The sequence below is a fragment of the Mastigoproctus giganteus genome, chromosome 2 (genome assembly GCF_048544385.1).
Source record: "Mastigoproctus giganteus isolate SK-2022 chromosome 2, ASM4854438v1, whole genome shotgun sequence".
Lineage (NCBI taxonomy): Eukaryota > Metazoa > Arthropoda > Arachnida > Uropygi > Thelyphonidae > Mastigoproctus > Mastigoproctus giganteus.
In genome coordinates, this window is record NC_143576.1 from 123,832,839 (window position 1) to 123,852,764 (window position 19,926).

Below are 19,926 nucleotides of genomic sequence, written 5' to 3' on the forward strand. Positions count from 1 at the left end.
GTTTCGAAAGGTATCTTCTTTTCGCAGTCGCATTACAAGGCTGTGCAAGTCATCAGCTTCATCAGAGTCAACGTTGTTGTCTTGACACATCGTCTTACATATTTCAATCACTTTGTGAATGTCCAAATTGATTCATACAATTTACAATCTAGTATGAGCTCTAGATCTAGAACCAATCTAGAATGGTTAACCCAAAGTCACCTGAGTTCATTGTCATAATAGATCTTGATATATTTCATCTCTGACAGTATCTCTGTTTCCTCATTGCAAAATGTAATGTGCAACGGTACCATCTCACACTTGTACTCATTGAGATCCTGAGCCAAGTCAGTTTCAATAGCATATTATGCATAGATACTGTCACTTCTTGCAGATATGATAGCGCTGCATGTGTAATTTGCAACAAAGCATGACAGAGTGACATGATAGTGATTGTAACAATAAAAATACTTGTATTATTGCAATCATTATTCAACAAATGGCTACAATGAAATGAGTAATTAGGTTATTGGCCTAATCTTTCCAAACAATGATTCAATAGAGTAAGCAGTGGGCATGTATATCCTATTTATCACTAACGTTGATTCGGTAGAGCAAGTAGTAGGTGTGAGCATAAATTACATTCATGATTTTGGTTCTAGCTGTTCAAAATTTAGTAGGTTTTGTCAAAGATGTTTACGCATAAAACATCTTTCATGCGTACAGGGTACGCACGTGATTTTTTTTAGAACATTATTATTCATGTGGTTACAAATAATATTAAATGCTTGCTTGCTTAGTGGAAAAAGAGAATTGCTAGTATTGCTAGGGCCAACTGTTGATCAAATCATAGTTAACTGATAAACAATCTTGTTTTTTCATGTAATTTTATTGGCTGGTGTATGCTTATTTAATAAATGGAGTGTTTTTTTTTTTTTTTATTTACTAAAGGCAGTACTACATTCAGCAAACATTTAAATTTTAAACAGAACTGAATTTCCTTGTCGCATCTGCTATGGCCATATTTCCCGCACTGACAAGAAAATAAGCTACATTGCTATAGCTTCTTTTGCTAACTCCTGCTGTCACAGCTTGCCACATTTAACAGTATTTTTTGGCAGCTCATGTCAGCAATGACAAGTGATATGACAATTTTTTCACAAACAGCATAAGAGGATACCTAGCTTTAAACTTTTGTTCCTGCATGCAGAATTTTACATGTGAAAAATCAGGAATGTTCATTTTTATAGGAGCTGACTTTCCATTCATACATGTTACTGCTGTTTCTTGGCAAATTTTAACAGCCCACTGCACCCAGTAGTAATGGAAAACTGAAGCATCAATTTTTACCATCAGAGCTGTTTTGCAAGAGGAAAATCAGGCATGTTCTCCTTCTGCTCATGTAATTGCTGCATTTCATGGAAAATTTTTGCAGGCACTGCACTTATCATCTATGGCAAAGTGATTAAAATGAACAGTTGCAATTTCTCATCCACATAAGAGAGAACCTACTTTTATATTAAGTGACGGTCGTGTTCCAAGCCGCTAAGTGGATTTTTCTTATTTATTGATTTGAAATTATTGTTTTTCTAAAACTTTTGATTTAAATTTAGTAGTATAACATTATTTTGTGATTTTTTGATTAATTTGGTGTATTTATTCTTTACTCGGCCTTGTAAAAGTATCGGTAAGGGTTTCCACGTGTTCGTAACTACCGCTACCATTATTAACTTTCCCGCCATTGTGATACCGTACTAGATATACCGTAGGTTATATACCGTACTAGATAGCGTTAGTTGAACTTCGTTAGCAGTTAAATTGTACGTTTAAATAAATACATATAACGACTTAGATTACAAACGTAATATAATTAATAACATAACATAATTAATTAATAAATTAATAGAATCATGACTCAGACCAGAGCAGCAAAGCAAAAGGCTCAAGCTAATGGAAGTGCTGTGGCTCAGAGCAGAACTGAGGGGGGCAGTTGTCCTCTGACTCACAGCCTTATAAAATGCACTGTTTGCTTGATGTTTGCAGAGCAATCGGGTACGGGACATGATACTGCCAAGGGGGATGTCTTTGTGTGTGCGCGATGCAAGGAGTGTATCGATATCAGGCAACAACTCGGCGTTCTTTTGGGCCTATATGAGAGCTTGAAGGACAGGGTGGATGCCCTCGAAGAAACTAAATTGAGGGGCCCATCAAGCTCTCAGCTGCCCACATCAACGCCAGAGCTTGCACTTTGGCATCGCGTGACACAGAGACAACCCCCAAGGCAGAATGCGCTGGTCCCGAAGGAACTAGTAGTTGTTGGTGACTCTATTGTCAGGGAAACGGGGAACATGCTTTGTAAAAAAGATAGGTGGAACAGGACCAGAGTATGTCTGCCAGGGGCAAAGGTTGATGACGTTGTAGAGCGAATATCATCTTTTAAGGGCACAAAAGGTGATATAGTTGTACACGTTGGCACTAATAATATTAAGAGTAGGAGACCGGCAGAATTACTTAACAAGTACAGGTCACTGTTGAACAAAAGCCGAGAATTAGGGTTGAATTTGGAAGTGTCTGCAATTCTTCCCCGACACGATAGGAGGGAGTATATGATGAGAGCCTTGTCGATCAATTCGGCCCTGGAAAGATTGTGCAAGGCTCAAGGGGTAGAATTTTTTTCAGCCTGGACTGTACTTGTTAACAGGAGAGATTGCTTCTACAGGGATGGGATACACTTAAATAGAAAGGGTGCAAGAATATTTGCTGATGCTATCGAGGCAGTGTTAGGTGGGTCGGAAAACTGCTAGCTTGGGGGGAGACAAAGACCAATAGATTGACAGTAGCCACTGGCAGAGGTGAAAGAGATTCTTGCACTGCTTCTATTAGAATGAGCAGAAGCCTGAAAAACAAGATGCATGGTATTTCAGAGACTGCTGGGAGCCATTGTGGTACAAGTAAACACATGGGTTGTGTTAGGGTAGCTAAGAATAGAAACAGGTGCAGGTATACTTGCGTGTACACCAATGCTAGGAGTTTAGTAAATAAATTTGATGAATTTGAGGTATTGCTCAAAACATCGAAGGCAGATATTGTTGGGATATCAGAGACGTGGTGTCACACAGATATAAGGGATGCGGAACTGCAATTTGGGGAGTACAACGTCTACAGAAAGGATAGACAGGATAGGAAGGGGGGAGGTGTTATGCTATTAGTTAAGAAACACATAAAAACCAAGGAAGTGAAGCCAGTCGATATCGCTGGACAGTGCAGTGTGGAGTCAGTTTGGTGTGACATAAACATTGGGAGATCAAAATTGAGAGTAGGAGTGTGCTATAGGCCTAATGACTCTGATGAGTATAATAAGGAATTGTACAGGGAAATAGAGTGGGCCAGTAAATCAGAGTGTCTTATAATGGGAGATTTTAATTTCCCAGATATTGACTGGAATTTGGGGGCTGGATACTCACACACTAGCAGGGCTTTTGTGGATTTATTGGATGATTGTTTTCTACATCAGCATGTTCGGGAGACAACTAGAGGGAGTAATACGCTTGATTTGATTATCAGCAGCGATTCTTCATGCATTAAGAATCTGCAGATAAATGAACCACTAGGTGGCAGTGATCACAGTGTGCTGAAGTGGGATTTACTCAAAGAGGTAACTACCATTAGGGGTAAAGGGAAGGGTTATTGCTTCCGTAAAGGCGACTACGATGGACTGAGACAGTATTTAAATTCTATACAGTGGGACCAACTGATGATGTTACCAACAGCAAATTCAAAATGGGAAGCATTCAAAGAACTTATCTTGGAAGCTACTAGGCTTTACATACCAACTAAGAAATATTGTTCAAGGTTTAGGCCAAAATGGATGTCAGATGAACTAATGAGGCATATGGCAGAGAAGAAAAATGCATGGGATACTTACAAATTAACACATGACACAGAAGCCTATGATAGATACAAGTTGATATGCAACCAAGTTACAAAGGAGGTTAGGCAGTCGAAGGCAGATTACGAGAAATCCTTGGCAAGGGATGCAAAGAAAAACAGCAAAGAGTTCTTTACTTATGTAAACTCTAGAAGGAAAGGGATGAATCAGATTGGTCCACTTGATATTGATGGGTCAAGTGTTGATGATCCTGCTCAGGTGGCTAACAAACTAAATGAATATTTTGCATCGACATTCACACATGAGGAGTTATTCAGCGAGGGGAATGCCAGAGGTGTATTCAACTCTAGCAGTAAGTTACAGAATCTTGAAATAACTGGGAGTAAAGTGGAGGAGAAACTGTTGAAGATAAACACAAGAAAGGCACCCGGAGTGGATGGGATCTATCCAGTTATATTAAAGGAGGCAGCAAAGGAAGTAAGCAAACCCTTAGCCATAATTATGAGAGCTTCCTTGGACTCAGGGGAGGTACCCATAGACTGGAAATGTGCAAATGTGACCCCAATTCACAAAGGAGGATCAAAGGCTGACACAAGTAATTATAGACCTGTGAGCTTAACTTCTGTTCCAGGAAAATTAATGGAGGCACTGGTTAAAGACGCACTGCAGGATCATTTAGACAAGACTTCAGTTATAGCTCAGACACAGCATGGTTTTGTTAAGGGGAAGTCTTGCCTGACCAACTTGATTGGATACTATGATGCAGTCACAAAAGAACTGGATGCAGGGAATAACTTTGATATTATATACTTGGATCTTAGAAAGGCTTTTGATACTGTTGCACATGGAAGACTGCTACACAAATTGGAGCAGTGTGACATTGGAGGCAAATTGCTGCTATGGATAAAGGGGTGGTTGAGGGGGAGAAGACAAAGTGGTAATCAATGGACACTGCTCATCGTGGACTGATGTTATTAGTGGAGTCCCTCAGGGCTCAGTGTTGGGTCCATTATTGTTTTCTGTATTTATAAATGATATTGATGATGGTATATCGGGATTAATGTCCAAGTTTGCAGACGATACAAAGGTTGGCAGGGTTGTCAAGGACACTACTGACACTATGCTGCTGCAACAGGATCTGGAAAGGTTGAGCAGATGGGCTGAGAGGTGGCAAATGAAGTTTAACATTGACAAATGTAAAGTACTACACATGGGAAACAGCAACCCCAGAGCAACGTATCAACTGTGTGGTACAACACTGACAGTGGTAGAGAATGAAAGGGACTTGGGGGTGGTTGTGCAGGCAGATATGAAGTTCTCTGAGCAGTGCAGACGGGCTGCAAGAGTAGCTCAAGGAGTATTGTCAATGATATACAGGAATTTTTCCAGCAGGGATAAGGAGGTGATTATTCCATTGTATAAGGCGATGGTCAGGCCACACCTAGAGTACTGTATACAGGTCTGGAGGCCTCATTTCAAGAAGGATGTAGAGCTGCTGGAACGAGTACAGAGAAGGGCAACAAGATTAGTGAATGGAACAAAGGGGTGCTCTTACGAAGAAAGGCTTAAGTTTTGCAAATTACATTGTCTGGAGACTAGGCACCAGCGAGGTGATCTGATAGAGGTGTATAAAGCCTTGAATGGTTTAAGCATGCTCAATGCTGATGGGATTCTTCCTCTAGCTCAGAATAATCACCTGAGAGGGCATAAATTCAAATTGAGGAAAGACAGATGTAGGATAGACGTGCGGAAATTTGTCTTTAGCCAGCGGGTGGTTGGTTGGTGGAACAGACTTCCATCCCTTGTGGTGGAGGTTGATAGCCTAAATAAGTTTAAGGCTCAGCTGGACAGGTATTTTGAACGAACAGAGGGGTGAAGTGGAAGTGGTTTTTTTTTTTTTTTTTTTGGCTGATGCTGCATAAGCTTGCTTTCTTGCATCAAATGCCTCTACTAATGCTAATGCTAATATTTTGTTTCTCTGTGTTGTATATCCTCTTGTGCCACTGCAAAACTAATTTCTAAGTGGTACATGGGGCTGAAATTTCAACCAGAGGTTATCATCCATAAGCCACCTGCAATCCCTCATTTATTTTTATAATTATAGAAAACGAATTTCAGATTTCTCTCAAAGAAATCAACAAGCATGTATTTTTAATTTTATATGAAATAGGAATAAGTTTCTTTTCAGTACTTGTTATGAAAAGCAAAAGAAAGAAATAAAAAAAAATAAAAAAAGAAGAAAGAAAGAAAATATCAGAATCTGTTTTTTTTTTTTTTATTCCTTGTCGAACAGTTAAATTTTTTTTTTTTTTTTTTAATGAAAACCCCAAACACGAGAAGTACTGGCACTCCAACCCAAGCACGGTACTATAGTACTTAGTACCGTGCTTGGGTTGGAGGTTGAGAAGATGAAAGAAGATATTTGTTGACATAAGACTTGAACTTCTGTAGACTATAATTTTCAGGAAATACGTGTGAAAGAAGGTTGTTCCAGAAAACAGCAGTTGAATGAATAAACGAGGAAGATGAAAAGTTGGTTCTGCCTTAATGAAAATGTTAAAAGCTATACAGGAACTCCCAGACTTATGGAAATTCGACTTTACATAAGATTTTGCCAACCGGTGTAAACTTAAATCATGGAAATGTATTTTGCATCCTGTAGGAATAAATGGAGGTATAGTGAAAATATTGTAATGTAAACCCAATAACACTGTTTTTTTTTTTTTTTTAAGAAAGGATGTAGATTTACTTGAGCATGTACAGAGAAGGGCAACAAGATTGGCGAGGGGAATGAAGGGATCCTCTTACCAAGAGAGGCTTAAGTTCTGCAAATTGCAGTGGCTGAAGACTAGGCACCTGCACGGTGATCTGATTGAGGTGTATGAGGCCTTGAATGGGTTGAGCGCACTGAATTCTGATGGGATCCTTCCACTTGTTCAGATTACGAACCTAAGGGGGCATAACTTCAAATTAAGAAAAGACAGATGTAGAATAGATGTGCGGAAATTTGCCTTTAGCCAGCGGGTGGTTAATTGCTGGAACAAACTTCCATCTGTCGTTGTGGAAGTTGACAGGTTAAATAAATTTAAGGAGGAACTGGACAGGCATTTGGAGGGAATGGTGTGATTTTTTTTTTTTTTTTTGGCTGATGCTGCATAAGCTCATACACTTGCTTTCTTGCATCACATGCCACTACTACTACCACTACTACTACTAATTGTCGCATTTGGGCAACAGAAAACCCTCAAGTTATCCAAGAGGTCCCGTTGCGTTCTCCAAAAAAGTGACAGTGTGGTGTGGATTTACGGCCACATTCATGATTGGGCCATATTTTTTTTGAACAGGTAACACCTACTGGACCCCGCACCTGTTCCGTCACTGGACAGCGATATTATGAAATGTTCGAAAATTTCACAATACCAGAGCTGCAATGTGGGTGCCTTCAGGATACCATATTCATGCAAGACGAATGGGTCATCAGCCATTGTTTCCAGACATCTTGACCACCCGGATCACCGGACCTTACCCCAGGCAATTTCTGGTTGTGGGGTTTTTTGAAGAACCAGGTTTATCAGGAAGGATGTAAAACTGGCAGATCTGAAGGACAGCATTAGAAGTCATGTGCTGGCTATTCCAGTTGACATGATACGTTCTGCTGTAGAAAATGCTGTTATTTGAATGGAAACTGTTGTTAACCAAATTACATATTGAACAATTGTAGCGATGTTCAGGTGATTTGTATTGTCACAGCGCCATATAGTGACAAATTTTGTAACTATTTTTTTTTTCAAATAAATGTTTCGAGCGCATTCTTTTTTGTACCTGTTGTCCAAATTTCTCTTCAGTACGAGCCTCAGAACTCACCCCAGGGTTCTAAGGCTTGTACTGAACAGAAATTTCAGGCTTGTAAGGCTTGCACTGCTTATGTACCATTCTGGGAAATCCTCGTGCATTTAAGGGAATCAATAAATGCCACCCCTACCAATGCATTTCCGATCGAACTAGAGAGCATGGATAACAATATCTCTTTCTCGAACAGCATATAAACCAATCAAAGGATTGGTTTAAATGCTGCTCATTCCCAAGGTTGAAAAGTATTGTAAATAGACATTCCTTTCAAGATTTTGCTTCTATTAGATAATGCTCCTGGACATCCTATGCATCTAGATGAACAGGTACCAGCAGAACGCGAGTCTTATTTCTACCGCCAAACACGACTTCACTCATCCAACCTATGGATAGGGCTGTAATTTAGAATTGAAAAGCATATTATTTATGCACATTTGTTCAGGCATTGCTGCAGTAGACGATGAGAAAAATTGTACGTTAGAGACTTTTGGAAATCTTACAATATTTACCAAGCAATCTTAAACATTAATAAGGCGTGGGAGGAAATTACTAAAAGTTGTTTAAATGGCACACGGAAGAAAATATGCCCACGGCATGTAAAAGGCTTTGAAAAAGACGAATCATATGAAGAGGTTACAGATAAGATTGTAAAGGTTGCAGAGCTACTTCAGTTGGAGGTTGATGCCAAAGACTTGGAGGAGTTAATAGAGGAAGAAGAGAAGAAATAATCTAACAAAGAACTTATTAATTTTATGGAGAACAAAGCTAACATTATGGAGAACAAAGGGCTAACAGAACAGAAATCGCCATCACGGTGAACAAAGAAGGGAAGGTAAGATAAAAAGTAATAAAAATTACTTAATGCTGTTCATCCTGTGACTTCAGCACCTTCATCCGGGGCCAGCTGCCAAAATCAAAGGAGGAAACGGCATGCTCTGTATGCCCTACTAATAATAATTATATTTATTGGCACAATTAATTAGACCTTATTCTAGCTGCAAATTTTCAAATTTTGGGCTTAACACCTGTCTACAGCACACATGTACCATAGAATACAGAGCATGTTGGAAATAGAAGCAAGAACATTGCCATTTTTCTCATAATTTTGGTGGATGACCTCTGACGAAGACACTGAAATTGTGAAAAACACTGCAGTGTAGTCTTATTTTGGTCGCTTTTTCATATCTTATTTTAATTTTTTTGCCAACTATCTGTCTCTTTTTCATATCTTACTTGGTCAATTCATCCTACTACTATATATATATATATATATATATATATATATATATATATATATATATATATATATATATATCGCTACATTTCTTATCCATTTCATCGAATTCACTTCTCGTGCATATCGTAGATTCAATAGGATTAAAAAAAAAAAAAAATCTTCATACCATAAAAAAAAATATATATATATAATGGCTATATGGCATTAAGGTACATCTACTTATGCAGTGCCCCTGATCCATAATTAATGTTATCTTCCTTTTCGCTACAATTACTCTCCACCCTCTACTCTTGCTTATTTTCTTAATACTATTATATATATATACACGTTCAGGCCTATCTTCTTCATTTAGACAGTCTTTTGAGCACAGCAGTGCCATCAGCACAAACAGATGAAGAATGTACCAAAGACTACTTTGACAGTAGAATCTGTTTTCACAGATTGACTAAATTCTAAGAGCCACTGACTGTTGTGATTGCTAGATGCACCCTCTTCCTGCGGTAATACTTGGAGTCTTTATGACAATTCCTAAGTTTCGGGATTACACAACAACATTACTGAGTCTGTTAATGCTATTAACCAAAATATGTTTCAGCAGGTTTCAGTAAATGTGTCAGCATGTACATATAAGCCTATTTGAGGATGGAGACACATTTTCAGCAGCATTCGTGATTCCCTCCCCCCAGATAAATGTATAAACACAAATTTGCTATTAACCAGAAATAATGACAAAGTCACTATATATGTTCAGGCCTATCTTCTTCACAGGGGTAGAGGAGTTCACATGTTAGGTATTACAAGAAACCACATATAGCAATATCACATGAATTTGGTAATACAGCTAACCAAACAGTAAAGTGATAATGTTGACCATGCTGAGACGTTAATGAGAGTTAGAATAAAAAATTAATAACTATAAATAGTAAATAACATGACAAATATTAAAAAATAAAAACAAATTAGTCAAAGTGTAAGTAGTCCAGAGTGGATAATCAAGGAGGATAAAAAAAAAAGTAAATAAAACTAAAAAACTTACTTCCAACCCTATCCTTAACCACAGCGAGTTATAACAAAGAAGAAGATCCAGTATTTTCTGCTTAATTCCTACAAGACAAAAATGCATATTAACATCTTTCAAGAAGACTCAAAATAAACCAGTACTATAGTTATAATTTTATAGGTGGATAAAACTCAAATATAGTTTCCACATTTATTTCACAAACATGATTGGATAAAATGCAAAAGTATCAATGTTCCCTGATGTTAACTATCATTATTTTCAGTATATGTGGAAAAATATCTACCCAACCCTGTCAGTTGTCCTTCCTTATCTCTAAGCTTGGAATATATGTGCTATGAGTGGCTTGCACATCAGGTTAACCCATATGAAAGCAATGTTTTCACGGCATAGCAAATCAACTCAGTTAAAATAAATACCCATCAAGACAGCAGTAAGAATTACAAATGCATCCCACATCACAGTCCTGCACAGGTTCATTGTATTAACTTGCAGCAATCTGCAGTAACCAAAACGGCAAATGAACCCATCCTTCATTGTTTATATCCACAAATTGTGAGTGGGAGGGGAGAGTGAAGTGAAATGATTTATTTAGATAATTTTAAATTTTTGTTACATCAGTAACAAAATTCTATAACTTATCTAATTTACATCAGTAATTAATTTCCCCATTCCCCCACTATTGGGGGGAATATACTTGACAAAGACTGGATGAAACTGTATCCTAAAATGTTACCTGCCATACTGATCTGGACAAAACTAATTTTATAACAACTTATCCAATAACTCAATCAGATGAAACTACACATCAGATAAGGGCTACATCACAACTTCCATCTCTGATTTAAAACTAAATATTCATGTTGATGTTTTCCTAATTATATAAATGCATATTTTAAAAGACAACTAGGGGGCTTTGCCCCCTGCTCACTTTGCTTGCCAACCGCTGTGCACACTTTCACTTTTCTATGTAAAAAACACACCTGTCGAAATGCACTGATGACAAGGCAACAAAAGTAGCCTTGTGCTGGCGAAGTTTTTACGGCTCTGGAAAATAGAGAAGGGTTTTTTTTGTTTTATTAACTTAAATTGGCATATTAACTTATTTTCTAGAGTAGCTTTATATTCCTAGTTACGATACTTAGTTTAAATTTTAACTTAGAGATTTTGTAGGTTATTACTTAGCATCGGTAAGGGTATCCAATCCACGTGTTTTACAAGTTTTGCAGCTCCGGCGAACACAAAGTTTTTAGCTATATTTAGCTGCTTTATTGACTAATTGTTATATTAAATTATTTTGTATAAGTAGCTTATAGACCTAGTCAAGATCCTTGGTTTATTCTGAATTGAGACAGCGAGATTTTGGAAGTTAAGTGTCTGTAGATTTACTGTTCGTAACTTCGGGATATAACGTATTGTTACACAATACGTTATATCCCGAACAAGATAGCATTAGCTTAGTATAGTATATAATATTATCAATTTTATCAATTAATCATTTAAATTTATTAATCCTGTTAAACTTCATTGCCAATTAAATTGTACTTTTTAACTAAATACATATAACGACTTCGATTTTACAAACATAATATTATTCATTAATACATAACTTTAAACGGAAGTTAAACTGAACTTGGAGATAATACTCGATACTGGAAAAAAAAAAAAATATATATATATATATATAGTGTTACAACTGCTTTGGGATACAAGTTTAGGGTTATAATTTTATATTGAAATTTTATTGAAATTGAATCGAAATCATGACTCAGACCAGAGCAGCAAAGCAAAAGGCTGAAACTAATGGGAGTGCTGTGGCTCAAGGGAGAACTGAGAGGGAGGGGCAGATGCCCTCTGAATCACAGCCTTTTAAAATTCACTGCTTGCTTGATGCTTGTGGAGCAATCAGGTACAGGACATATTGCCAAGGGGAATGTCTTTGTGTGTGCACGATGTAAGGAAATCAGGCGACAATTAAGCATTGTTATGGGCTTATATGAGAGCTTGAAGGATAGGGTGGATGCCCTCGAAGGATCTAAATTGAGGGGCCCATCAAGCTCTCAGCTGTCCACATCAACGCCAGAGCTTGCACTTGATCATCATGCAACACAGCAGCAACCCCCAAGGTAGAATGTGCTGGTCCCATAGGAACTAGTTGTTGGTGACTATTGTCAGGATGTAAAAAGGATAGGTGGAACAGGACCAGGGCAAAGGTTGATGATGTTGTAGAGTGGATATCATCTTTTAAGGGCACAAAAGCTGATATTGTTGTACACATTGGCACTAAGGAGACCGGTGGAATTACTTAACAAGTACAGGTCACTGTTGAAAAAAAGCCGTGAATTAGAGTTGAATTGAAAGTGTCTGCAATTCTGCTCAGACACGATAGGAGGGAGTATATGATGAGAGCCTTGTCGATCAATTCGGCCCTGGAAAGATTGTGCAAGGCTCAAGGGGTAGAATTTTTTTTACTTTTGTAGTGCATATTTTTTGATGTTAGTTATATTATTTTTTTATGTGAATATTTAAGTTAAATAAAGTGAAAATTGCTACTTCTATATATTAGAAATTTATCTGAAGAAAAAAATATTTTGAAATGATTTTAAGCTATATTGATTATAATGAAATTTCAGTAACAAAATGATTCTTATTTTTTTAATTTTATTATTACTAGCCATGTGCTGCAACAGGCAAAAAAAAAAAAAAAATTCTGAATTACCGAGAGAGGGAGAGAGAGAGAGAGAGAGAAGAATGATGATATCCAGCTCAGGACTCTGATTCATGCACATACAGAGAAGTTCATTGTAAGGGGATTTTACTGCAGAATAATTTTGACTTTCTTGTGATGAAGCCAAATTAGAAAAGTTGATATTCTTTTAGGCTACAATTTTTTGAAAACCTTTAATGGTATTTTGCACTGAAACATTTTGCTTTTAATGTTGATTTAATTTCCAATTCTGCAGAATTCAGTATAAACTTCATAATCAGAAGTACAATGTGGCCTTAGATACTACTGTACTACACAATAAAAACAATGCTGCTGTTGTTTCACAATACTTCCAATTATCTCATAATCAGAGATAATTAATTTGGAGAGAGTGAGAGAATAGGGATATAAAATTGTAGTTTTAAATATAGAAAACTGATCATACATTGATAAACATTCATGTTCAGTATTAACATTATAATGGCTAAATGATGCAAGGAAGCAAACTTTTATTGCATCTGCCAAAAAGGGGGGGGGGGATACCTATAACCCAGGGGTTTTCAACCTTTTTTTTTCTAAAAACGGCACCCCTAAGTAATTTATTTTATTTTGCAGCACCCCTACTCAATTTTCTGCCTGTTAAATCCGATTCTCTCTCTCTCTCTCTCTCTCTCTCTCTCTCTCTCTCTCTCTCTCTCTCCCCGTCTCTGTCTCTCTGTGTGTGTGTGTGTGTGTGTGTGTGTGTGTAAATATATATATACTAGTGATATTGAGGCCGAATGTTTCTGTCATCTACCTCAATATCATAGATACGTGGACAGGTACCATAAGCATATCATCACTGGCGATATGAATATCATAGAATATCCTGATATACGTGAAATACTTTCATTTGGCTTTAAATTCAGACCCAATACTAACATCAATACCTATAAGATTAATAAACAACTGCACACAGACTTAATGCAATTCTGCTTAAAACTGTCTTACAAACATAACAAAACCTTTAGAAGCATTCCATAATTGGCTTACGCTGACATACCAGGCAATCAGAAAACTGATCATGCTAGCATACAACAAATTACCTGTTGTAATTTGTTATATGCTAGTTGTGTCAAATTACAAAGTTTACAACCTAAGCAAAATTAAACACAATTTAAAAAAGATACAAAATAGATTTATTATTACAACCATAGACAAAGCCACCAACAATTACAACCTAATGTGTAAAAAGTTTTATACTACAATATTATTAAATGAACTTAACAACAGTCCCACATACAAACCAATTACCGACAACCGCAACACCATTACCAAGAAAATGCTAGCCTTGCATAAAAAATTAAGCTTAACCAACCCAAACACTAAATATCCATACATTTACTGCATTCCCAAATTCCACAAAACACCCATAGAGATAGCTATGCCAAGATTCCACATTACAAACTAGTTTACCTACTTAAAATTATATCCGACAATATAGATAACACAAAAATTATACTCAATAATATACCAACATTAAACTATTTAAATACCAATACAGACAACAATACCATAGAACATATCAATACATATGACTTTAACAATCTTTTTACCAACATCCCACATAACAGTCTAAAAACGGTGTTCACAGAACATTACAATACATACAAACACATATTACCATGTCAACAACACTACTGGGATGACCTTGTCAACCTCTGCATATTCAATAACTATCTTCAATGGCAGTAACACATATAGACAACACATAGGCATTGCGATGGGAGCTTGTAGCTCTAGTCTAGTCGCTAACCTATATCTCCACCATTTCGAACAGAACTTTAAGCAAGACATCCTACTATACAGATATATAGACGATTTGGTTGTTTTTAACAACCCTGATTTCCTAACAGAAGCCATTAATCACTAATCATTAACCACCCGAATTAAGGTTGGAATGCACTATAATACACATGGTTCCAAATCAGCAACCTACCTAGATATAGACATATGCATAAATAATAATATGATATACACCAAGTTATGACAAATGAAACGATTTCCAATTTAATGCCATAGACCTAACTAATTGGAATTCCAATATCTCCAAACGGATACACAGAAATATTATAATCACGCAATGTATTAGAAGAACCAACATATGCAGCAAGGTAGATGATATTATAGATACACTTAACAATTTCAGATTAAAATTAATAAACAACGAATTCCCACACGGCATCATTAAAATATACCTACATAAAGCTATTTTGGCAGCCCTTAACAAAAGACATAACAATAACATTAACCCACAGCTTATTATCGATAAAGTTTTGAACAGCACTTACACCACTTAAATTTGGTGGTTACATTTCGTGGTCTCATCATGATGACATCCTTGCAATTGGCTGGGCATGTATATATATGTATATAGTAGGTACGACCCATGGAGTATGTTACATATAGCTTACACTCATTGAAAAAGTCATACCTATATTTACTCCATGGGCAGGAAAATATTCTTTGCATACTCTACTTTTACTTTGAGAACCATCTATTAGTTTACATAACAAAACTACAGAGGGCACCACATACTAATGAATTAATTGAAATAAATAGCGGCATTTTAGAAATTTTAATGATTTTAACTACAAACACCTGTGTAGGCGCTTGAGACTGCTATTGCCGCATATATATCACATACGCGCTTTTATTCGGTCTTTCTAACTGTCTGATTACACGTGGTAAGTCGTATCCTTTTAGACCTTTTAGATATCTCAGACTGCTTATGCTTGCTAACTTTTCGTACCTAATCAATAACCAGGATCCCTTACTATAAGGCGGGCAGTTACGCTCCCGGTTTAATCCTAAGTAACCTTATGCTTTGCCTTTTCCTATACTGACCTTGCTTTCTGCTGTAAAAAACTCTACTTTTCATACCTCATGAACTATTAGTAATTCGAGGGGGATTGAGGTACTATAGCTATACTCTACTCTACCACCGTTCACCTTCTGTTAGCACATGCTATCTTTTTGATTTAATAATTAAAATGCTAAACTCTTACCACACATAAGTATAACAGTGGACGGATCTCATCCTTAGTAATACTAATTATTAATTTTGTAAATTAGCTATCTGTCGGGCTAAATGTCATCATGCCAGTCAACGGCAAAATTTTATCATACTTTATTATACATTGATAACCTTAACATCTTAATAAAGTTTAAATTTTTTGGGCATGCCCACTTGGGTATCAAGTTTTTGGAACTCCCATTCTTGTATACCACACTTATGTATACTTTTTACTATCATTTGGATATTGTTGGACTTGATGATGATAACAGAAACAGATAGTAATAAAACGGACAGTTAGCCCTCGATAAAGTCCCTTTCAACGTATCTACATACCCATAATTAACATGTTAATAATTTTTATATGTTGCATGTGTATATATTATTTTTTCCAGTTTCCGTTGGCACGTGCTTATACCTCACCTTCAAGGTAAATCCAACTACTACCATATATATAATATTAAAAAATATGTTATATGATATTTTTTACAATAATATAATTAGAAAAATTACATTTCATAATACAAATATATATATATATATATATATATATATATATATTCACTGTGTATATATATATATATATATTCACTGTGTATATATATATATATATTCACTGTGTATATATATATATATACAGTATATAATTTTATTCTTTATATAGAGGTACCAAGTAAGCATCGATTATAGGTCACCATAAAATTAAAAAGATACTGTACACCTTTTTATAATGAAATAAACATATAAATTAAAAAATAATAAGTTTAAGTAACTTAAACCCAAATTACGTGGCACTCCTGGAATGTTGTTGCGGCACCCTGGTTGAAAACCACTGCTATAACCCGTCAGCAAAAAGTGCCCCTCTAATTCTGCTTTAAACTTTATCACTGTGTCAGATAATAATTTTTGATATTATTATTGTATTAAATTAAATTGTAATGGAGTCACTAGTTAAAGAAGTAACGCAGGACCATCTAGACAGGAGTGCATGACTGCAGTCAGCATGGAATTGTTAAGGGATGATCTTGTCTGACCAATAGGATTGGATACTATGATACAGTAACAATGGAACTGGATGCAAAAAATAATTTTGATATTATATACTTGAATGTCAGGAAAGCTTTTGATACTATTGCACATAAAAGACTGCTGTACAAACTGGAGTAGTGTGGCATAAGAGCAACTTTCTGCAGTGAATAAAGGGAGGGCTGAGCAGGAGAAAAAGAATGATTATCTATGGGCACTGCTCTTCATGTACTAACATTATTAGTGGAGTCCCCCAGTTCAGTGCTGGGCACATTGTTTTCTGCATTTAGTAATGATACAGATAAAGGTATATCAAGCTTAATGTCAAAGTTTTAGATGATACAAAGGTTGGCAGGGTGATTAATGAAAGTAATGAATGCAACAAGATCTAGAAAAATTAGGAAGATGGGCACAGAAATGGCAATTGAAATTTAACATTGACAAATGCCAAGTAATGCACAAGGATAACAGCACTCCAAGAGTAACATATACTGTAATACACTCAAGATAGTGGAAAATGAAAAGGACCTGGAAGTAACTGTACAGTCAGATATGAAGTTTTCTCAGTAGTGCAGACAGATTGAGAGATTACCTCACAGGGTTTGGCAATAATATACAGGAATTTCACTAGCAGGGATGAGGTGTTTATCCCATTGTACAAGACAATGGTTAGACTGCCTATTGAGTACTGGATACAGCTCTGGAGGCCTCATTTTAGGAAGGAAGGAGCACTTACCAAGAAAGGCAGTTTTGCAAATTGCAGCATCTACAGACAAAGCACCTACAAGTTGATCTTATTGAGTTAAGGCTTTGAATGAACTGAGAAAACTCAATGCTAATGGCATCCTTCCTCTTGCTCAGACTACATGCAGGAGCATAAATTCAAATTGAGGAAGAATGATTCATTTTTCACTATTAATACTAAATTATTTACATTAAAAAATTGAAACCACACCTGTCCTGCATTGGGGGTAACCCATGGTTTTCTGCAGGTACCCGACCCAATACCAGACTTCTCCACATTAGATTAACATTGCACTAAATCAAAGATCTTTTAATTAATAAACAATAAAGTTTCCAATTCTGAGCTATTAAATACTTTTAATCTACCTGTAAATAGTAATTATTTCTATAATAGGACCTGAAATGATTTTTATAGAACAGGTAAAGCAAGAGGAAAGAAAAGTATTTTCAAAGGCAGTGATCTCTCATATTTTGCAACTACCAGTTTCCTCAGTATACATTACAAACAAGTAGTCCTTTTTCTAAAAAGGGACAAAAAAAAAAAAGTATAATACTGTCTATTTGTCACGTGATGACAGCACTCAAGGCAATCATATCATCATCAGTAAAGCATTTGGCAACCCAATGATGATTTAACTCTCAGAATGAGATTCCAAATTTACAAAAGTAAATTTTCCAAATGTGTTTATTAAATACTGTTGTCTGTAAATACTAATTATTTCTATCATGGGACTTGCATCTGTTTTTAAAAACAAGTAAAATGAATGAAAGGTCTCTTCAAAGGCAATTTCTCAAATTTGAAATGGCACAAAGATTTCAGTGTTTTAACAGGCATTAAGAAAGCCCAAAAATAACCTTTGCTACTTGCAACCCTAGGAAAACAATAGATTTTCTTTTTAAATAAACAATATATATTTTTTTTTAAACTATAGGCATCAAAAAACAGTAATAAAATAGTTTAAAAATTTGTACATCAGAAACCCCTTCAAGTAATCACAGTATAGTATTGGCAAAATGAGGAAGGAAGGAAGCTTATGTAATATGTTGTGAATTAATATTGTATGATAGATTACAAATTAAATGCCAATCTCAAAGATCTTTCAATGCCAGACATCAAACCCAAATGATGATGCACATACAACACTTCACAATGTTTCTTGCAGCAATTAGCTCTCATAGAGAGCTCACTGAGAAAGCAATCTGTTCATCTGCAAACTTAGACATTAAGCCTCATGTACCTTTACCGTTATCATTAATAAACAGAGAAGCAACAATGAGCCCAGCACCAAACCCTGTGGACTTCACTAATAACATTAGTCCAAAATGAGCAGTGTCCACTAAAAGTACTGTCTTCTCCCAGTCTGCCATCCCTTTATCCACTGCAGTAACTTTCACTTAATGCCACAATTTGTACAGCAGTCTCATACGTGCAACAGAGTCAAAAGCTTTCCTGAAATCCAAGTATTGTATACTTGGATTTCAGGATTGATCAGACAACTGCCCCTTAACAAATCCATACATAGTTGCATTTCTGCCCAGATGATCTGAATTACTTATTTTCCATTATTTTCTCTGGAAAAGAAGTTAAACAGATGGGTCTGTATTCACTTGTGTCACCCTTTGATCCCTCTTTGTGAATTGGGGATACATTCACACATCTCCAGTCCACATGGACCTAGTCTGAGTCCAAAGATACTTTCATAATTATGGCTATTGTTAAGAGTTTGCTTACCTCCTTTTCTGTCTCCTTAATATAGTTGCATAGATCTCATCCATCCCAGGTGACTTTTCTTTTTTTGTAAACTTTGATAGCTTAGCTTCAAGGCAGAACTTGACAAACATTTGGAATGAGTGGATGGGTGAAATAAGGGATTTTTTTTTTTTTTTTTCCCTTTTTTGGCTAATGCTATATAAGCTTGCTTTCTTGCATCATGTGCCTTTGCTAATGCTAACTTAAATTTCTCTTCCACTTTCTTCTCAGTTATCACAAAATCATTTAGCTCCATCTTAGAGTTGGATGAATTTCTGACATTCCCCTCCCTAAAGAATTCTTCATCTGAATGTAGATGCAAATACCTAATCAGCCTGTCAGCAACCTGAGCAGGATTATCAACAGTTAAATCATCGACATCAAATGGATCAATGTAATTCAACCCCTTCCTTCCACTGTTAATATAAGTAAAGAAGACTTTGCTGTTTTTCTTGGCATTCTTTGCCAGAGACTTCTCGTAATCTTCTTGGCTTGCCTAACCTCCTTTGTTACTCGATTGCAGACAAGTTTATATCTAACATAGGCTTTGTGTCACCTGATAATTTATATGCATTACATGCATTTTTCTTCTCTGCCACATGTCTCAAAAGTTCATCTGACATCCATTTAGGTCTAAACCTTGAGATGTATTTTAGTTGATATGAAACCTAC

General features: G+C 36.2%; 1 protein-coding gene across 1 annotated transcript in view; it reads right to left on the minus strand.

Annotated features, from left to right (window-relative positions):
• The window catches only part of LOC150089540 (abnormal spindle-like microcephaly-associated protein homolog), a 309,620-nt gene that overhangs the window by 274,329 nt on the left and 15,365 nt on the right, over positions 1-19,926 (minus strand). Inside the window, exon 3 of the mRNA XM_090390020.1 lies at positions 9,991-10,058. Coding sequence (XP_090246146.1) covers positions 9,991-10,058 — 68 coding nt within the window. The remainder of the gene's footprint in view (positions 1-9,990; positions 10,059-19,926) is intronic.